General features: G+C 44.1%; 1 protein-coding gene across 1 annotated transcript in view; it reads right to left on the minus strand.

The window, feature by feature from the left end:
• Positions 1–21660, minus strand: part of LOC144691123 (ankyrin repeat and fibronectin type-III domain-containing protein 1-like) — a 753296-nt gene that overhangs the window by 77610 nt on the left and 654026 nt on the right. Inside the window, exons 8-12 of the mRNA XM_078559192.1 lie at positions 20999–21089; positions 18824–18931; positions 18024–18123; positions 11334–11466; positions 6101–6220 (exon numbers count right to left, since the gene is read on the minus strand). Of these exons, the coding sequence (XP_078415318.1) occupies positions 6101–6220; positions 11334–11466; positions 18024–18123; positions 18824–18931; positions 20999–21089 (552 nt within the window). The remainder of the gene's footprint in view (positions 1–6100; positions 6221–11333; positions 11467–18023; positions 18124–18823; positions 18932–20998; positions 21090–21660) is intronic.

Below are 21660 nucleotides of genomic sequence, written 5' to 3' on the forward strand. Positions count from 1 at the left end.
ATTCAAGATCCTGAGGGGTATGGACTGGGTAAATAGTGAGAAACTGTTCCCACTCAAGAGAACATCAAGAACTAGAGGGTCCAGATTCAAAATAATTGGCTAAAGGGGTAAATATGATGTGAGGAAAAAGCTTTTCACCAGAGGGTGGTTGGAGTCTGGAACAAACTTCCTGAAAGGGTGGTGGAGGCAGGTTCAATTGAGATATATTCAAAAGGGGATTGGATTGCTACCTAAAAAGAGAGAATGTGCAAGGTTACAGGAGTGGGACGAGGTGGAATGTTCTTTCAGAGAGCCAGTGCAGACTTGATGGGCTGAATGGCCTCCTTCTGCATTGTAAAGATACTGTGGCCAGGATATTGAGGTTGGCGAGCGGGGGGCGGGGCCCGCTCGTGGATGTGTAAAATGATGTGGGATGACGTCGGGCAGAAGTCTGGACGTCACCCCACGTCATTTCAATTTTCAGATCGGCGGGAGCGCAGCCGATTCAGCTGTGCGCCCGTCGACCTGTCAACAGCCTACTGAGGCCATTTAAAAACTAATTCAAGTAATTAATGAACCTGCCCGTCCAACCTTAAGGTTGGCGGGCAGACCAGGAGCCCTGGCGGGCTTCAGAGAAAGCATGAAACCTCATCCACGGGCGGGATGAGGGTTCATGAGGGTTTTTAAAAATATAACAAAAGTTTGAATAAAAGTGATAGACATGTCCCAATTCATATAACAGTGTCACATGAGGGGGCATGTCAGGGAAATTTTATTTTTGTACATTGACCATTTTTAAATTTGGCACTGATCTCCCTGAGGTAGCACTTAGCCTCAGGGAGATGAGTGCACTCTTTTGCGCGCATGGACGAAAGAGCGCACGCTCGGCTGAGGGAAATCCCCCTCCGCCCGCATAGGGAGCGCATAGCGCTTCCTGGCGGACATCACACTGGGCGGGCCTTAATTGGTCCACCCACGTGAAATGGTGGCGCACCCCCGATTGGGGGCGCCAATCGGAAGCGCACCTGCCCGCGCCCGCTCCTGCACTTCCCCCCCACAACGGGGGGGGAAATTCTTCCTTGTGATACTGTGACTTGACTGAAACATGTAAGATCCTGAGGGGTCTTGACAGAGTCGATGTGGAGGAGATGTTTCCTCTTGTGGGTGAATCTAGTACTAGGGGCCACTGTTTTAAAATAAGGGGTCACCCATTTAGGACAGAGGTGAGGAGAAACTTTTTCTCTCAGAGGGTTGTGAGTCTTTGCAATTCTCTTCCTCAAAAGGCAGTGGAAGCAGAGTCTTTGAATATTTGTAAGGTAGAAGAAGATAGATTCTTGAAAAGGAAGGGGGTGAAAGGTTATTAGGGGTAGGCGGGAATGTGGAATTGAGGTTACAATCAGATCAGCCACGATCTTATTGAATGGTGGAGCAGGCTTGAAGGGCTGAGTGGCCTACTCCTGCTCCTAATTTGTATGCTTGTATGTTTGTATAGATTCCACCCCTAAGACCCCAAGGTCAGCTAATTAGGGAACGGCAGAATTTGCCATCAAGGAGCCCAGGCCAGGTCGCTCTGAAAATAAACTGAGGGATACAGAAATACGATGCACAATTCAGTACCCAAACAGTCATCAATTGTTTGTCCAGAAGCTGCTTCACCATATTGATGAGATGGAGCTGAACAAATTTTTCACAGGATACGGCAATGTGGTGGAATTCCACATTGCCGTATTAACACCATGAGTGGTGGCCAGAGGGGGTTGGGGAGGGCTTGGCCAGGGCCTGCACACCATCGAAGAATGAGGATTGGGAACAGCAAGAGATGTGAGGCACGAAGCACTTTCACAGCTTCTTGGAACTTTGATGGCAATCTTTTGTAACAGTTAATGGGTTTCAACAATTGCCCTTATGCCCAGGCATGCACATTTGCATATGTACTCTTCTATCTAAAATACTGCTGGACTGTCTTGTACCGTATTGAAATTCTACTCAGTTGTTTAGTAGCTATGTCTACAGCCTTGGGCTTGCAGGCCTTTCTCTTGCATGCAAAAACATTTTTTTATTTTATTTATTCATTCTTGGGGTGTGGGTGTCACTGGCTGGGCCAGCATTTATTGCCCATCCCTAATTGCCCTTGTCCAGAGGGCATTTTAAGAGCCAACCACATTACTGTGGGTCAGGCCAGGTCAGGGCAGCAGATTTCCTTCCCTTAAAGACATTAGTGAACCAGATGAGTTTTTACAACAACCACGGTCATCCAGATTTTTATTGAATTCAAATTTCACCTTTTGCCACAATGGGATTCAAACCCCAGAACATTACCCCGAGTCTCTGGAATACCAGTACAGTGGCAATACCACTATGCCATCACCTCCCCCATGCAGTAGATTCAATGCCAAATTAAATTGTCATTAGACAGCTGGTAGAAGGATTTGCTGACACAGCCAGCACACAAGGTTGATACATCCAAGTAGGAAAAGCTCTCAATGGTGATCAATCTTCCAGGTCTCAATTTATCAACTTTTGCTCCACCTAACTGGAAGGACCTTGAAGGCAGACTTGAATTCAATTTATGGCTAAAACTGGCGACCTAGGTGCGTCCAGGCCAGCCGCCTCGTGCTGCCGCCGCTCTCTTATCCAGTGCTGCTAACCCACCATCTGTTGCCATCAAAACTGGACAGACGCACGGAGCCAGGAGAAGGATAGGCAGAGGGAACCAGGTTTAAATCTCAAAACAGCCTGGGCCCAGGAGTTGGTTCTAGTGAATTAAGGGTTTGAAATAGATAAGTCGAGCCTGAAGAGGAACCCACTTGCACGCACTTTACAAGGGAAATAGTGGGTGTTGAGGAAGGGCGTGGTGTTGTGAAGGAAATCTGCTTTAAAACAACTGTCACCAACCTGCTTGCGCTTCAGCCAGGTTTAAGATTAAGGAAGCAGCACTCCAAACAACAAGGCCCAAACAGGCATCCACAAGGTAAGTAAGAAAGGAATCTGGAGCATCCTACTACTCGATCAAAGATTGTTGTTGTTCTGAATAACAGCATTCATTGGTCGATTAGCCTGTCAATTGGGATGGTCTACATGCCAGATTTGCAGCTTTGGACACTGACCATCCAGATTGAAAGGTCAATTGGCCAATGAGCCTGGACCCCCTAGAGGTATGGGACCCGGTGATTAGGACCGTTTGCAATCCCCATCTCCCAGGTCCTGGCCATGGAGGAATCTGAACACAAGCATGAGAATTTTAAAATCAAAGGGTTGTTCAGCCAGGAGCCAATGTAGGTCACTGAGCACAAGGGTGGTGGATGAATGGGACTTGGTCTAAGTTAGGACACAGACAGCAGAGTTTTGGATGTGCTTAAATTTATGGAGGGTGGAAGATGGGAGGTCAGTCAGGGGTATGTAAGAATAGTCAACAAAGGAGGTAAAAAAGGCATGGATGAGGGTGTCAGCAGCAGATGTAACAGGGGTGGAGTCAGGTAATGTTATGGAGGTGCCAAAAGGCGGTCTAGTAATGGTGTGGATTTGTGGTCAGAACTCATCTCAGGGATAGTCAACAATCCATGGCTGGGTCATGACCAAGTGGAATGAGATTTCAGGAACTTAGTCTGAATGTTCAGCATGTCCAACCACTGAGCAGCAAGCAGCAAAGCAGCGGGATATAAAATAGTTAACAGAATAGAAAACATTTAACCAGAATATTATTTCAAACTGAATTGTAAAAGTAGAAAAAAGGGACACAGGTTCAATCTAGTAAAAAGTAAATGTAGGACTGAACTCAGGGGATTCTTCTCTACATAAGGCATGGTCAATGTGCAAAATAGATTTCCAGATAGTGTAAAAGAGGCAAAAATCCATGAATAATTTATAAAACAATTGGATACTGTGGTGAGGGGAGGAGGACAGCTGTAAGGTCTCTCTGGGTGGATGGAGCAGATGACCTTCCTCATCTATCATTATCTTTCAACAGCGGAAGTTGCTGGATGCCAGGCTACCTGCGCCCACTCTATCACATTAGGTTCAGTGCCCAATCTCTCCCTGCCTGACATCAGGTTTGGTTCCTTGTCTATTACTAGCTGACACCGGGCTTGATGCCCAGTCTATTGCTCGCTGACACCAGGCTACCTTGTCCTTGTCTTATTCCTTGTCTATTGTTGTTTTGCAAAGTCAGTGGGATAGAGAAAAGAGCATTTAGGAAATGGAAGAAAAAATTGGAGACTTCTGAAATACCTCTCCATATATTATAAACACACAGGCCATCGCAGTCACGTACTTGGCTGGGGAAGCAGTTATAGTTAAATGTTGAGGTTAACAATCCATTCAACGGCTTCAGCTGACACAGTGTAAATGGTTATGATGCCATTATGGTTAGTGTTAGGGTTAGGGTTAGGGAATGGGTCTCTCAGGATAGGCAATGATCTGACTTGGATGGCCAGTCACAATTGGAGCTGTTCCACTTGTGCACTAAGTGGCCACATCTTGTCTGGCCTGTCTTCAAGCGATTGAAAGGCTGAGAACAGTCATGCGGTATATACAGTCACCACAAACACACTCATCAGAAATATAAAAGTAAATGTATTTGCCTTTTTCATATACGTTACTGAGTGTGACCTGTTGGCAGTCAGTTTAAGATACCAAGTCCTGTTTTTAATGCTCTGGGGCTTATGGTATCAGTTGTAATCTACTGCCAGCTACTGTTCCTCATATTATTGAACAGTTTTGTTCAGCTCCTCTTGTGGTATGTAATTAAAGTTATCTTTAAATCTTATCTTTGTATATTACCTTTCATTGACCTGCACATAAGCTACACAAGACACAGATAATTTGGTTTCCATGATGCAATCAGTGAGCTGTTGAGCCCAGTTTTCAGAATCCCCAAGTGAACAAGGACAGTTGATGAAAAGACAGCTCTGGACAGAAACATTGATATTAAGGATTGAAAGTTTCACTGACACCTTTAATTGGGGCTATTTGATGAATGGCCTCAATATCCAAAGCAATGCTCTGACCATGAACTGAATTCCTGGCTAATATCACACACCAGTGCAAATTAGTTAACAATCTGATGGTCAGGGAATGTCCTGCTACCGGTGGCCATAATATAATTGAATTCAATCTTAGATTTAAGAGGGATGAGGTTGGGCATCACCACAATACACAGGGCAGAGCTATTAATGAATTAAAGTACAGATAAACAGTGGGAGGTCTTGTAGAATACAAGATCTGTACATTACCCCTAAAGCACCTGTGCATTCAAGCCTAATCATAAAAGAATGCCTTACTAAAATCAGATATATTATGAATGGTGGTAATTGCCTCAGTCTCCCTCAGCTCATACAAGCAATTAATATTTTTTGACTCTACCTGTAACAAAAGATGGGGCAGAATCCTGTGCTCTCACTGGTGGCAAGCTTGGAGGTGGGAAGGGCATGTAATTAAACAGGATGGTTGCATACTGGAACCCTGCCACCTTCCCACCTATGCCAGAATTAAGTTCTGGGTGAGGAGGCGTATGGTTGACCTTTCCATCCCGCTGCTTATTGAGGCCCTTAAGTGGCCAATTAATGACTACTTAAGGGCCTCATCTGGCTGCTGCTGGTATTAACCCAGTTGTGGGCAGACCTGTCACCTCCGTTGGGGGCGGGTGTCGCTTGATCAAATGCACTCAGTGCTTAATCACTGGACATTGGGAGGGGAGAGCCACCCCGCTGCTCTTGCTGCTGATCCCTACACGCCTCTTCCCTTGACCCCCACCCCGCGAAAACCCCTCCCCCAACATTACTTACCTGTGAACTGGGTTGCTCCACCGGGTGTTTTTCCTGCAGCAATCACCATCTCCCCTGTGGCGCTGCTGATCACAATACCTGCAGGCCTCTGACTGGCCGTTAGCTCTCCGTAGGCGAGACTTCTACCCCTCCAGAGACTTAATTCCAGGGGGAGACCCGCTGCTGGCCTTGCCAATACCTGATTGGCTTGTGGTTCCGCAGGTCTTCCCAAAAAGAGGTAGCGCGAGTCTCTCGCCGGAGTACGTTGCAATGGAACAGGTATGACAAAACATGAAGTGGAGTGTCTCTAATTTATGTAAGTTCAGTTCAAAGAATTAAGAGGAAACTTTCAGACTCACCTGAAGTTGAACAACTGCTACGAGCATCTTATGACGAGCCTGTAGTACCGATGAGCAGGAGGATAAGGAGGGACACATACACTGACCCAGCCATCGACTGTCTTCCCACATACATGATACCTGCATCAGAAGCAGACAGCGGGAATAATTGCACTCTGGCCAACACACTTTGCTGCAGGTGAATACACTTTTCCAATAATCTGAATTCACTGCCATACCCAGAGACAGGCAGGTGTTTCACAGCTGGCAATATTCTCTATAGGTATGACATTCTGTTGTTGGGCACTGGCCACTGCTTCAGTAGCTACGATATTGCAATTTCAACCACACATCACACCCCTGAATACCCCTGAAACATAAGTACATACGAACATAAAAGCTAGGAGCAGGAGTAGGCAATTCAGCCCCTTGAGCCTGCCCTGCCATTCAATACGATCATGGTTGATCTTATTTCGGCCTCATCTCCAATTTCCTGCCCTCTCCCCATAACCTTTAAACCCGTTACTAATTAAAAATCTGGCTATCTCCTCCTTAAATTTATTCAGCATCCCGGTATCCACTGCACTCTGAGGTAGTGAATTCCACAGATTCACGACCCTTTGAGAAAAGTAATTCCTCCTCATCTCTGATTTAAATCTACCACCCCTTAGCCTAAAACTATGGCCTCTCGTTCTAGAATGCCCCACAAGGAGAATCATCCACTCTACGTCTTTGTCTATCCCCTTTAGCATCTTATATATCTCAATTAGATTCCCTCTCATCCTTCTAAATTCTAGCGAGTATAGGCCTAAACTGCTCAATATCTTCTCATAAGACAAGCCCCGCATCTCTGGAATCAATCTAGTGAACCTCCTCTGAACCACCTCCAATGCAACTACATCCTTTCTCAAGTAAAGGGACCAAAACTGTGCACAGTGCTCCAGGTGCGGTCTCACCAATGCCTTGTACAATTGCAACAACACTTCTCTATTTTTATGCTCTATTCTTTTAGCAATGAATGCCAAAATTCCATTTGCCTTCCTTATTACCTGCTGTACCTGCATACTAGCTTTCAGCGATTCATGCACGAGGACACCAGATCCCTCTGCACTGAAGCATTCTGAAGTTTCTCCCCATTTAAATAATAAGTCATCTTTTTATTCTTCCGACCAAAATGGATAACCTCACACTTATCCACGTTAAACTACATATGCCAAATTTTGGCCCATTCACCTAACCTGTCCATATAGATTTGTAAATTTCTTATTTCTTCATTTCAACTTACTTTCCCACCTATTTTGGTGTCATCTGCAAATTTGGCTATAGTACCTTCTATCCCTGAATCCAAGTCATTAATATAGATTGTAAATAGTTGGGGCCCAAGGACTGAACCCTGTGGCACCCCACTAGTTACAGCTTGCCATCCAGAAAAGACCCATTTATCCCGACTCTCTGCTTTCTTTTGGTTAGCCAATCCTCTATCCAAGCTAATGTATTATCCCCAACTCCGTGTGATCTTATCTTATGTATTAATCTTTTGTGTGGCACCTCATCAAAGGCCTTCTGGAAGTCCAGATATACTACATCTACAGGAACCCCATTATCCACTTTGCTTGTCACATCTTCAAAGAACTCTAGCAAATTAGTCAAACACAATTTACTCTTCATAAAACCATGCTGACTCTGATGGATTGCATTTTGACTTTCCAAATGCCCCATTACTACTTCCTTAATAATGGTTCCAAAATTTCCCAACGACGGACGTTAAACTAACTGGCCCGTAGTTTCCTACTTTCTGCCTTTCCCCCACCTTTTTGAATAAGGGCGTTATATAAGCATTTTTCCAATCCACTGGAACCTTTCCAGACTCCAGGGAATTTTGGAATATTATAGCCAATGCATCCACTATCTCCATTGCCACTTCCTTTAAGGCCCTGGGATGTAGGCCATCAGGCCCTGGGGACTTGTCACCCTTTGATCCCAATAGTTTGCTCAGTGCTTTTTCTCTAGTGATGGTGATTGTTCTAAGTTCCTCCTTCTCTATACCCTCTGCACTACCTGTTACTATTGGGGTGGTACTAGTGTCCTCCAATGTGAAAACTGAGACAAAATATTGATTAAGCGTCTCTGCCATTTCTGCTTTCCCCACTGTTAACTCCCCAGTCTCATCCTCCAAGGGACCAATATTCACTTTAGCTACTCTCTTTCCTTTTATATACTTGTAGAAGCTTTTGCTATCAGTTTTTACATTTTGCACTAGTTTTCTTTCATAATTTACCTTTGCTCTTTTTATTATTTTTTAGTAACCCTTTGTTGATCTTTAAAAGTTTCCAAATCTTCCAGCCTGCCACTGACCTTTGCAATTTGGTATGCCATAGTTTTTGCCTTTATCTTATCTTTAACTTCCTTGCTTAGCTATGGATGCTTTTTTCCAGTTCTTCTTCCTCTTTGGAATATATTTTACTTGGAAAGATCTTGTATAATTTTATAAATCACAGTGGGGTGTAATGCACATTCTCCAAACAACACATCAGCCCAATTCCATGAGTGGAAATAACAACCCATATTTATAAAGTACCTTTAATGTAGTAAAAATTCTCAAGGTGTTTCACAGGAGTATTATCAAACAAAATCTGACACTTAGCCACATAAGGAGGTATGAGGGCAGATTACCAAAAATTTATAGTCAAAGAGATAAGTTTTAAGGAGTGTCTTAAAGGAGGAAAGAGGAGGAGAGTCGGGGAGGTTCAGAGAAGGAATTCCAGAATTTGGGGCCTTGGCAAATCAAGGCATGGCTGCCAATGACAATGATTAGAATCTGGCTTGAGAGGCCAGAATTCGAGGAGGGCTGATTTTTGGTGGGTTGTAGAGCTGGAGTAGATTAGGGAGGGTCAAAACCATGGAGGGATTTGAAAACCTGGATGAGAATTATAAAATTGAGGCATTGCTTAACTGGGAGCCTATGTAGGTCAGCTAGCACAGAGATGGTGAACTGAACTTGGTGCGAGCAGACCTTTGATCTGATCTGGTGATTGAGAGATTGCTTTGCTTTATTGCATGTTGCTTCTGCTGTTTAGCATGCATATAGTCCTGTGTTTTAGCTTCACCTGGTTGGCCCCTCATTTTTAGGTACGCCTGGTGCTGCTCCTAGCATGCTTTCCCGCACTCCTTATTGAACGAGGTTTGATCCTCTGGCCTGATGGTAATGGCAGAGTGAGGGATATTTCAGGCCATGACATTACAGATTGTGGTTCAATACGATTCTGTTGCTGATCATCCATGGTGCCTCGTGGATGCCTGGTTTTGAGTTGCTGGAATCTATCCCATTTAGCATGGCAGTAGTGCTACACAACACAATGGAGGGCACTCTCAGTGTGAAGATGGTTTCATTCCGCAAGGACTATGCAATGGTCAATCAAGGTATGTGGTGGCATAGTGGTATTGTCACTGGGCTAGTAATCCAGAGACCCAGGGACCTGGGTTTGAATCCCACCTCGGCAAAAGGTGGAATTTGAATTCAATAAAAATCTGGAATTAAAAGTCTAATGATGACCATGAAATCATTGTCAATTGTCGTAAAAACCTATCTGGTTCACTAATGCTGTTTAGGGAAGGAAATCTGCTCTCCTTACCTGGTCTAGCCTACATATGACTCCAGATCCACAGCAATGGGACTGACTCTTAACTGCCCTCTGAAATGGCCAAGCAAGCAACTCAGCTACAGAAAATTGGATAGGGAATGAAACTGGCTGGACCACCCGGCATCGACCTGGCACTGGAAACAACAACGGCAAACCCAGCCCTCTCGACCCAGCAAAGTCCTTGTTACTAACATATGTGCCAAAATTGGGAAAGCTGTCCCACAGGCTAATCAAGAACAGCCTGACATAGTCGTGCTCACGGAATCAAGTCTTACAATGTCCCAGACACCACCATCACCATCCCTGGGTGCTTCTTGTCCCACCGGCAGGACAGACACAGCAGAGGTGGCGGCACAGTGGTATACAGACTGGAGGGAGTTGCCCTGGGATTCCTCAACATCAACTCCAGACCTCATGAAGCCTCAAAGCATCAGGTCAAACATGGGCAAGGAAACTTCCAGCTGATTACCACATACTGCACCCCTCAGCTGATGAAGCAGTACTCCTCCATGTTGAACACCACTTGGAGGAGGCACTGATGGTGGCAAGGGTGCAGAATGTACTCTGGGTGAGGGACTTCAATCTCCATCACCAAGAGTGGCTCGGTAGCACCACTACAGACTGAGCTAGCCGAGTCCTAAAGGACATAACTGCTAGACTGGGTTTGTGGCAGGTGGTGAGGGAACCAACAAGGGGGAAAAACATACCTGACCTCATCCTCACCAACCTGCCTACCGCAGGTGCATCTGTCCAGCATCAGTCTGATCGGTGGTCATCGGTAGGAGTGGTCCTTGAGGAGACCTGCGTCCACCCCTTCAGTGATGCAGCTCCATGTGGCTGTGGTGAAGACAGCTGCTGCTGGATATGGTTCTTCTGTCGTTGGGGCTGCTGGGCTGGAGAAATCTGTACCTCCTCCTTTGAGGTCCAAGCAACTGCAGAATGTGTAAACCCCATGTTGCAGGAAAATCTTACGGGCAATAAGGTGAGATTAACCTTAGCGGTATCTCTGGCACTTGATAGTCATTGCACAAAGTTGCTGTTCCCAATGAAATCAGTGAATTTAGGTTGAAAGAACTGCTCCTATCAGCACCAGCCTTTCAATATGGCTGACCACGGGCTTGCAGCTGTGATCCCTACACTGTTGTTATCAGGTCAGTTCCATTCTGAGCTCCTGCTATGTGAAAACCTGATGAGGTGCAGACACAGCGTGTAACTGGTATGCTGGGTGGTAAAGAAGATCCAGGGTTAATGAAGCTCTTAATTGTCTTTTTAATTGGCTCATTTGCTTTGCTGCCAGACCCAAGGGGAATAGTGTTCCCTATAGACTTTGGAACCCATCATGGGAAAAGCCAGAAGAAGGAAGGATGACTTTGTGATCTCAACCTGAAGTCTGTTTCAGGGGAATTAATTCCCTGCATGCATTGTAACCTCTCCCCAAACTGGCTGGGAAAACTCCACCACCCCCCCAACTCAGCACACAGCAGTGACCCAACCTGGGGGCTTCTAGGTTCACACGATGCAGTATATTCCATGGACATTTATTCACTCAACAACAGGAAACTACTTCAAACAGGATCCTATTAATAATCTGACAGTCCTTTTTATCCATATACCTTTGTGAACCAAAGAAAATCTTGCATCAGCGAGCTGGAGTACGAATCATCCATCTCTACCACTGGAATCTGTTCCTCATGTGTCACAATTATGTCATCATCCTTGTAGAATATCGCTGTTAGGTATAATCCTCTAAAAAAAAAAGGATAACACTATCAATATTTGTGTAACTTTACACAATGGACAAGCACAAATACAACTCAACAAAGTAAATGGTGTCCAGTGCCTGATGGTCAAGGTAGAGGGCAAAGGTACTTCCCAGTGTGGCACTGAGCCACACTAAGACAGATCCCATCTTTGACCCCGCGCCATCCTGAGTTCAATGATCTCAGTCACAGTTGGACTGGGGAATGGGGTGAGGGGTTTTTGGTAGGAGGTGGTACCATAATTACCTTGGCCTAGGAAAGAACAGTGCAGCCGTTCATCGCCTTTACTGTGTCCTGCAGAAAGTGTGTGTATTTGTGTACATGTTGAAATGTGTTTGTTTGTGCGTGTGTATATAAATAAAGACTTGCACTTATTTAGCGACTTTCATGACCATTGAACATCTCAAAGTGCTTTATTGCCAATGAAGTACTTTTGAAGTGTAGTCACTGTTGTAATGCAAGAAACGCAGTAACCAATTTGTGCACAGCAAGCTCCCACAAACAGCATTGATTATAATGATCAAATAATCTATTTTTCTGATGTAGATTGCGGGATAATTATGGCCAGGGTGCAGGAATAGCTCCCCTATTTATTCTAGAAATACTGCCATGGTATCTTTTTCATCCATCTGAGAGGGAAGATGGGGCCTCGGTTTAATGTCTCATCCTAAAGAAGGCATCTCTGATAGGGCAAAACTCTTTCAGTACTGCCCCTTTGACAGTACTGTGCTCCATCAGCACTGCACAGAAGTGTGTCACGACTCACTGGGGATAGTGCACTGTAATATCAAGCCCCAAAGCTCGCTGAGCCACGACAAATGCGAAAAATTTGACCAAACCACAAGATTGCCCAATTCTACCTAACTGTTTAATTTAGGTTAACAGAATACAAGTACCAGGTTTGTAAACGTAATGAGTTAATAACTGTTCATTGAACAAATTATCTTTAACTAGTGGCAAAAGAAAGAAATATGAACTGCTAACTTCTAACACTATAACTTAAACGCTACCCCCTTCTCAAATCCACACACACACACACATATAACATGGATTTGAAGGGTGGAATAAACAGTTCAATAGCACCAGGATTCAATGGGTTGATTTTGATCGATGTCTTTCAAATTCCTTTCAGTTCTTGTTGATGACACGAGGTGGTCGTCTTCCAGCACTTTCAGTATTTAGTTCACTGATTGAGAACTTGCTTCTCAATGTCCCTAACAGTGGTTTTCCCCTTTTCCTTTTTACAGGGGTTTCCTTGGAGAGGGAGCAGGTTATCGAGATATGAGGAGAAAACAAAACAGCTAGCTATTATTGTGGGCATTACTGGAATATTCTGCACACAGGAGAAAGAGGTTTTAGGTCTTGTTCCTATCAGGATAGGAGCTATTCAGCTGCACTGCTGTTCACACAAACACTGGTCACCTGGTCAGGAGCCTATTAAAATGCTGTTGTCAGGCAGTTCCCTTGGTCCAGGATTCCTTTCCAGCACCATCCTGTCTTTCATGGCACACTCTGTTCCAGGACTGCAACATTGTATATATCTCTCATCCTATTCCAGGGGACATGTCTTTCAAACTGCAGCCATTGTAATTTTAAACAACAGTCCAATAGAAAATAAAAAGATATGTTCTTTACAACAGTCCACAGAAATAAAAAGGTATGTTCCTTACAAGTATCAGCCTTGGCTTTTGCGCTACCAGTGAGCCTCTCTAATCCGAGCCTCAGAGGCAACCCCCACCACCTCCACCCACCAACCCCCGTAGTCTGCAAGCAACCCTGACAGGCTTTGCTTTTCGGGCTTCCCACATAGCAAGTCATGCCCACCGCTGGATGAATACCAGCAGCAGCAGAATGAGGTTCTTAAGTGGGCATTAGGGCCTCAAGTGGCTGTGGGGTGGGAGAGCAATCTATGAGCCTATCCACTCTGGACATAAATGGGACAGAGACAGAAAGGCTCCTGGTTCCCCACCCTCCTGCCTGATTAAATGCCCCTGCCAACAAACTCGCTACGGGTGAGGGCATTAAATTCCACCCAATGTGAGTGTGTGTGTTTTCATGTGGGTGTATGCATTGTGTTTCAGGGTGTGTGTGTGTTTCTGTGAGTTGTGTGCGTTTGTGCATGTGTGAGCTTCTGTGCGTGTGTGTGCTTCTGTGTATGTATATTTCTATGCATGTGTGTTTCTTTTTGTGTATGTTCCTGTGTGTGTTTCTCTGTCTGAGCCTGTGTTTCTATGTCTGTGTGTTTCTGTGGCCTGTGTGTGTTTCTGTGACCTGTATGTGTTTCTGGAAATGTGTGTGTTGTGATGAAATCCGCAGTTTGCAAGCTGTTGTCTGCACTGACCATGGTTTCAAAGCCTGTGTATTTTTGAGACAGTCCCTAACTGCAAAAGAAACCAAAATTCCAGGTTTCTGGGATGGGGATTTATAAATAGGAATTCCTGGTTGTGGCATCAGACTTCTGAGAAATCAGCCTCTGGCTTAGGCTGTTAGGGAAACAGAAGCTGATGGGAAAAAAAAACAAGCTGAGAGATCAAATTTTAGCCAATGGTCAGAACAGACACAGGGCTCTAGAAGCTTAGTTTCTGCAGCAGGAGAACTATTCAGTGGCTGTGGAGAAGTTGTGTGTGTGAGACAGCTCAGGAAGGAAGTCATCGTGCAGCTGGATAAAAATACCAAAAAGCCTGCTTCTGTGAGACAAGCTGAGAGGGATCCAGAAAAGTGTGCCTTTTGGTGGGCTTTGTACAATGAAGAAACTGAAATACTACCTGGGAAAGAAAACTGCTGTCAGATGGGACATCGTGCCTAACTCCTGTGTGAATAAAGGAACTGAACCTCTAACTGGGAAAAACAGAGTTTTGAGGGACACTGCAGCTGAGATTAATGCCATATATGCCGAAGGGGCTGCCAGTAAAGCTGTGACGTCTATCTTTATTATATCGGCTATTTAAAATGTAATTTATAATATCTACTGAATACAATTTGCCTGTTATTTCATGTTTATGTTGAATTTGGTTTGATTGTTGCATAAAAGTTTTAAAAAGTGAAATCTTTTCCATTTATTTCTTCCATTTGGCTTGTTTGGGAAGTTCAGTTCTTTTAGGCTACTGGTTTCCATGGGAATCATAACAAAATGTTTGTGTTTCAGTGTGAGTGTGCGCGTGTTTGTGTGTGCATGTGTTGTGTGTGTTGAGTGTTTATGTGCATGTGTGTACTTTTGCGTGTGTATTTCTATGCATGTATGTGTGTGTTTCTCTGTGTGTGTTATCCTGCCTGAGCCTGTGCTTCTGTCTGTGTTTCTCTGTGTCTCTGTATGTGTGCTTCTATATTTGTGTGCTTTCTGTGAGCTTGCATGTGTGTGCATTTCTTTGCCTGTGTTTGTGTATTTTGTATGTATGGGCAGAATTTTCACTGAGCAGGCGGGCACGTGCCTGTCCCGCTCGAGCGTAAAATAGCGCGTGATGACATCGGGTGAGCGTCCCAACATCATTGCGCACTTGCACGATATTTCGGTCAGCAGGCACAAGTGGGAGTCAGAGATACGTCAGTTAAGGCCATTATAAAGGCAATTAAGCCTAAAATAATAAAAAGAGCAAAGGTAAATTATGAAAGAAAACTAACGCAAAATGTAAAAACTGATAGCAAAGGCTTCAACAAGTCTATAAAAAGAAAGAGAGTAGCTAAAGTGAATGTTGGTCCCATGGAGGATGAGACTGGGGAGTTAATAGTGGGGAACGCAGAAATGGCAGAGACGCTTAATCAATACTTTGCTTCAGTTTTCACGGTGGAGGACACTAGTACCACCCCAATAATAACAGGTAGTGCAGAGGGTATAGAGAAGAAGGAACTTAGAACAATCACCATCACTAGAGAAAAAGTACTGAGCAAACTATTGGGATTAAAGGGTGACAAGTCCCCAGGACCTGATGGCCTACATCCCAGGGTCTTAAAGGAAGTGGCAGCGGAGATAGTGGATGCATTGGCTATAATGTTCCACAATTCCCTGGAGTCTGGAAAGGTTCCAGTGGATTGGAAAAATGCTAATATAACGCCCTTATTCAAAAAGGGTGGGGAGGCAGAAAGTAGGAAACTATAGGCCAGTTAGTTTAATATCTGTCATTGGGAAATTGCTGGAATCCATTATTTAGGAAGTAGTAATGGGGCATTTGGAAAGTCAAAATGCAATCCATCAGAGTCAGCATGGTTTTATGAAGAGTAAATTGTGTTTGACTAATTTGCTAGAGTTCTTTGAAGATGTGACAAGCAAAGTGGATAACGAGGATCCTGTAGATGTAGTATATCTGGACTTCCAGAAGGCCTTTGATAAGGTGCCGCACAAAAGATTAATATACAAGATAAGATCACAAGGAGTTAGGGGTAAAAGGCTTGGATAGAGGATTGGCTAACCAACAGAAAGCAGAGAGTCGGGATAAATGGGTCTTTTTCTGGATGGCAAGCTGTAACTAGTGGGGTGCCACAGGGTTCGGTCCTTGGGCCCCAACTATTTACAATCTATATTAATGACTTGGATTCAGGGATAGAAGGTACTATAGTCAAATTTTCAGATGACACCAAAATAGGTGGGAAAGTAAGTTGAAGTGAAGAAATAAGAAATTTACAAATGGATATGGACAGTTTAGGTGAATGGGCCAAAATTTGGCAGATGTAGTTTAACATGGATAAGTGTGAGATTATCCATTTTGGTCGGAAGAATAAAAGGATGACTTATTACTTAAATGGAGAGAAACTTCAGAATGCTTCAGTGCAGAGGGATCTGGGTGTCCTCGTGTATGAATCACTGAACGCTAGTATGCAGGTACAGCAGGTAATAAGGAAGGCAAATGGAATTTTGGTATTTATTGCTAAAGGAATAGAGCATAAAAATAGGGAAGTGTTGTTGCAATTGTACAAGGCATTGGTAAGACCGCAACTGGAGTACTGTGCACAGTTTTGGTCCCCTTGAGGAAGGATGTGGTTGCATTGGAGGTGGTTCGGAGGTGGTTCACTAGATTGATTCCAGAGATGCGGGGCTTGTCTTATGAGGAGATATTGAGCAGTTTAGGCCCATACTCGCTAGAGTTTAGAAGGATGAGAGGAGATCTAATTGAGGTGTATAAGATGCTAAAGGGGATAGACAAAGTAGACGTGGAGCGGATGTTTCCCCTTGTGGGGCATTCTAGAACGAGAGGCCATAGTTTTAGGCTAAGGGGTGGTAGATTTAAATCAGAGATGAGGAGGAAATACTTTTCTCAAAGGGTCGTGAATCTGTGGAATTCACTACCTCAGAGTGCAGTGGATGCCAGGACGCTGAATAAATTTAAGGAGGAGATAGCCAGATTTTGAATTAATAACGGGTTGAAGGGTAATGGGGAGAGGGCAGGAAATTGGAGTTGAGACCGAAATGAGATCAACCATGATCGTATTGAATGGCAAGGCAAGCTTGAGGGACTGAATTGCCTACTCCTGCTCCTAATTCTTATGTTCTTATGTTCTAAGCTGTATTTGACATTGCCCATGTGATTTCGTGCTTGTCGCACGGGCAGGCGGGCAGCTGACAATTTGCCAAACCTCATCCAAGGGCAGGATAAAAAGGGTTAGCAGCATTCCCAGTGTGAGTAGTGAGGAGTTTTAGAGATAGTTTGCTGGTGGTTGCTTATTGGTACTTGGCAGCTTCATCTCTGTTCGGCGCTTCATGGTTACCATTTCCAGGCTTAAGTTCAGGACTTATTGGTGTCTCCGAAGCCCCCGAGGATTCTGACCGTGTGAACCCTTCCAGGTATCAGACAGCCTTCTGTTACCCTGGTCATGGGGTTTGTGGTCTCTGTGACACGTCCTCTGAGGAGGAAGAGAGGGGCAGAGGGAGAGGAAGCCAGGTATCCCAATGCAGCTTTGGGAGGAGAGGCGAAGGCACAAAGGGTGCATGGCCAGCAGGAAGTCCAAGGCGGAAGGGGCTGCAGAAGATGCCACTATCCTGCTGCCAGGGTTTACAGGCGGCGATGCAGCTACCTCAATATGTCCGAGGTGCAATGCCGAAAGAGATTTCGCCTCTCAAGGGAGACCATAACCTCCATTTGTCAGGTGATTGGGCCTGAGATCAGCTCAGACTGTGTGGGTGGACACCGCATGCTAGTAGCTCTGGAGGTTACAGTGGCCCTCAACCTCTATGCCTCCGGCTCTTTTCAGGGGTCAGTGGGGGATCTGTATGGAATCGCCCAACCAGCCGTCAAGTTCACAGTTCTGTCAAGGAGGCCACTGCACCTCACAAAGAGGGCATGGGAGGAGATGGCAGCACTGGTTAGCAGCCTTGACATGGTGTGGCGCACATGGGTGCAGTCCTGGAAGAGGTTCAATGACCTGCTATGCTCAGAAAAGGTTGTTGGAATGGGTCAGTGTGCAGAAGTGTTAAGGTGTGGCCAGAGCGAGGGCCACATGAGGGAAATTGGGAAAAAAGGGATAGTTTTAACACACAACAACATAATTAAATTTGATTTAATTTACTTGAGAAGCTGATTATTCCCATGAATCAGAGAACAGAAAGCAACTCACCGTTTGAGACTTTTAACAAATTTACTTGTTGGCTGAAAAAGGTGTTTCAGGCTCTTGGACATTGAGTGCTTACGGCCTTGCAGATGAATTTTTGAATTTTCTGGAAAAGCCAAACAAACAATTTTTAAAATATCGATAAATGTTGACATCCCAAGGCTTTACTAACATAGCCTGGGCCAGCAGGACTTTCCTATTGTTTAGCTACTAATTTGGCTTGTCCCTTTAAGGCTACTGTTGTGGGAAGTGGTCCTCAGTTCGTTCAAAGCTAATTATTTTTGGATGTTTCTCTAGATCTGCTGTTGCTCAGCTATCCTTGTTACCTCAGCATCAGGAAGAAGCAACAGATAAATACCTGGGTTTCTTTCTCTTTCTATATACATTTCTAAGATTGTTCAGTTGTGATTTGCTATTTGTAGAAAATGTGATATTGGACATGAGTGGCTGGGTGCAACAATCCGGGATACAATGTGGGATGTTGTACAATCTAGTCGATCAACACCTTTGCTGTTTTCATTGTTTATTTTCTTTTGATCCCAACAAGCACATTGTGAACATAGCTCTTTAAATTACTTCAAATAATTACACCGAATAACATGAAGTACTAATGATAGGCAGTTAAAAAAGCCTGTGTTACTGAAAGTTCACATTTTACATTTCATCATATCTTCCTCAATGCTCTCCCTTCATGTTAAAGTACTATGCAAAATGTAACCAAAAAAACCTCACTGCCCCTCCACCCCACCCCCAATCACAGATTTATATGCCACAAGTGGCAGGAGACAGTCTTTGCTCTGACTTACCATGGCACAGGCAATGTTGGTGGTTGTTCTTGATTTGATTCAACAGTTGGTCCAAGGCTTCAGTCTGTCCACCACGCTTTACTTCCTTGCCATCATACTCTCTCCAGTCTGGGAGAAAGTGAGCAAAAAGAACCATGTTGTTAGTTCTGTATACTAGTTATGAATTTTGATGGTGATAGATACTCCTTACTGAGCAAGCAAAATATTATGTCCTTTGACTAGCCAGATAATCTGGGCCACTGCTGCCCCAGGAACCACCCAACATCCACGATCCCTTCCCCCCACCAGCCTTTGCTCAAGGCTCGATCCTGAGGCTTCAATCCAGTGAGTTGCACCAGCAGGCCTGTTTGGCTACCTGAACTTCACCTGCCAGTATTAAGTGAGGCCAGGCCCTCAAAATGGTGGGACCACTGTACCTTGGAACTGGTGGTGGTCAAAAGGAAATTCCAAAAGTCAAAATCTAGCACAAGGTTTTTGTGAAAGCTCCAAGTTAACAGCAACCTAAACTGATCTATCACTGGATACACTGCGCCAGGTTTTATCCCTGATCTGTGCTGGATTATCTGATCTCAGACGACACTGTAAGGGGGTGCTACAATTAGTTTTATTGTCTCCTGAGCTAGCCAGGGAAAAGTCCAATCAGACACAAGATGGAGGCAGTATCTATGGACTTGCGTCCCAGCAACAGTCAATACCTTCAGCTAGAAGAAAGAGGAAAAAAATGCTATTATTGGATAGAGCTGTGATTACGGTGTTCAGGCCACCAGCAAGATCCTTAATTCACATTTGTGGAATCAAGACTTACACCAAAGGATCACTTCATTGACTATCATGTCTGGGTTTTTTTGGCTGTGTTGTTCACACAAGCCCTGCCTTTCAACCAAATGCAACAACAACATACAAACCATCATCTGGGACAATACATCACCAACATATAGATCATCTGTTGAGACAATACATCACCAACATACAGGCCATCAGCTGTAGTAATCATTTGCAAGGATACAATTTTTCTTGAAATTTAAACCTCAATCCTGTAATGAAAGGAAAGACAGAAGACGAGACGAGAAAACTAAAGAAAACTGAAAGGGCATTCAGAGGACATTGAAGAAGAACAAAGGAGAATAAGGGTGGAGAGGCGAGGACAGGGATGGAAAAGTAACAAAAATGGATGTAAAGGGGGTAAGGGATGGGAAGGGAATACAGAAGAGAAAGAGATGGGAGGAGGAGGGTGTAACAGACAGAAGAACTGAGAGAGGAAGAGGAGAAAGGGATGCAAGGATCCAAGCGGTGAGGAGTGCAAGAAGGAGAGCAGGAAGGGAAGGTGAAGTAGGTAGGGAGAATGAAATTGAGTTGGGGAAGGAAGGGGAGTGCTGGTTGAGGGTTTGGAGGATAGGAGAGACCATTGTTTATTAATTGGGTGTTAAACTATATTCAGGTGATTGGCATTAACTGGGAATTCACCTATGCTCATATGTATAGGTTGTGGGTGCATCATCACCTCCGGAAATGACATTTTGATTTAATTTTGTAAGTTTCCTTTCACTTTTTTTGCTTTAGTTACAGTGTCCCACCAGGGGCTGTCACCCCTTCTGATTTATTGATTTTTAATTTAATTTGTTGATTTTTGTTTCTCAGAAGTATATATAGGTTGTTGGTTGAGGTGCAAAACATGGAATACATGTCTCTGTAAATAAAAGTTTGTAAGTGCTTAAAGATTAGGCTGCAGCTCTATCCTTCACTGTATGGCTATCTGAGTTCTAGCAGGCTATAGAAGATTAAATGGGTGAGCAGAGTGTGATAGGGTAGAGTTTACATGGGCTGTGGAACATTAAATAGGTGGGCAGAGTATATTATAGGATAGAGTGTACCTGGGCTGTGGAAGGAGTTGAAATAGGTGGGTTAGAGTCTGTGACAGAATATAATGTGCATGGGATATCGAAGGAACAAAATTACAAATGAATAGTTGTTCCCTGTTCTTTGACATTTTTTGATTTCATCTGACCGATCTTACCTGAAATCAGATGCCGATAAAGCAGCACATTGTGACTATGGTCTCTCAGTCTGTCACTCCACTGTGGGCTCCATTTCTACACTGACAACCTACATCTCTTCTATGTTTCTCATATTAGCAACAGGTGAAAGCAACTATATAATTTTCAGAGTGGTACTTACAGGATGGTGTTGCACATGCAGGAGTGGAAACCTGTGGGGGGCCCCAACCTTTCATATTATAGGCAGATACCCGGATGTAGTAAGGGAGCCCCTATGAGAAAGACAAGAATGATAGGATTTTGTAAAATTCTTTTTTAAATCATGTTATTGTCGGTATTTAACAAATTGACCAATATTGCACAGATCATGAATACCAACTGGCTTGACATGTTAAAATAATGGTTGGTTATGAATTTTGTATTTATCAACATGAGGAATAATATCTGGAAATGCAACATTTTCCATTTCAGGTATCCAGTGTTACCATCAAATGTGGAGTCACGTACAGCAAGGGTTTGTCATTTGAGTAAAGCTCCCTCTACGCTGTTCCATGAAATACACCCAGTTTTCATGACCACCATGGAAGCAACATGTTGATTGAATCAACATGTATGTATTCCTGTTTTGGGGTCCATGATGATGTTGGGTCGATCCTATTGTATCACTGCAGAACAATATTTCATAACAACGGATTATTTTTTGGCTGAATTCGGTGACACTGCAGCTGCAGAGAGCACACTTCCTTTTTCAGGTTGGTAAAAAACCCATATCCCACCATTTAATGGCATATTCTGTACCATTTGTGGTGCTGTAATTGATTAATCCCTAATAATTGATAAAAT

This window comes from Cetorhinus maximus, chromosome 15 (assembly GCF_964194155.1).
Source record: "Cetorhinus maximus chromosome 15, sCetMax3.hap1.1, whole genome shotgun sequence".
Classification (NCBI taxonomy): Eukaryota; Metazoa; Chordata; class Chondrichthyes; order Lamniformes; family Cetorhinidae; genus Cetorhinus; species Cetorhinus maximus.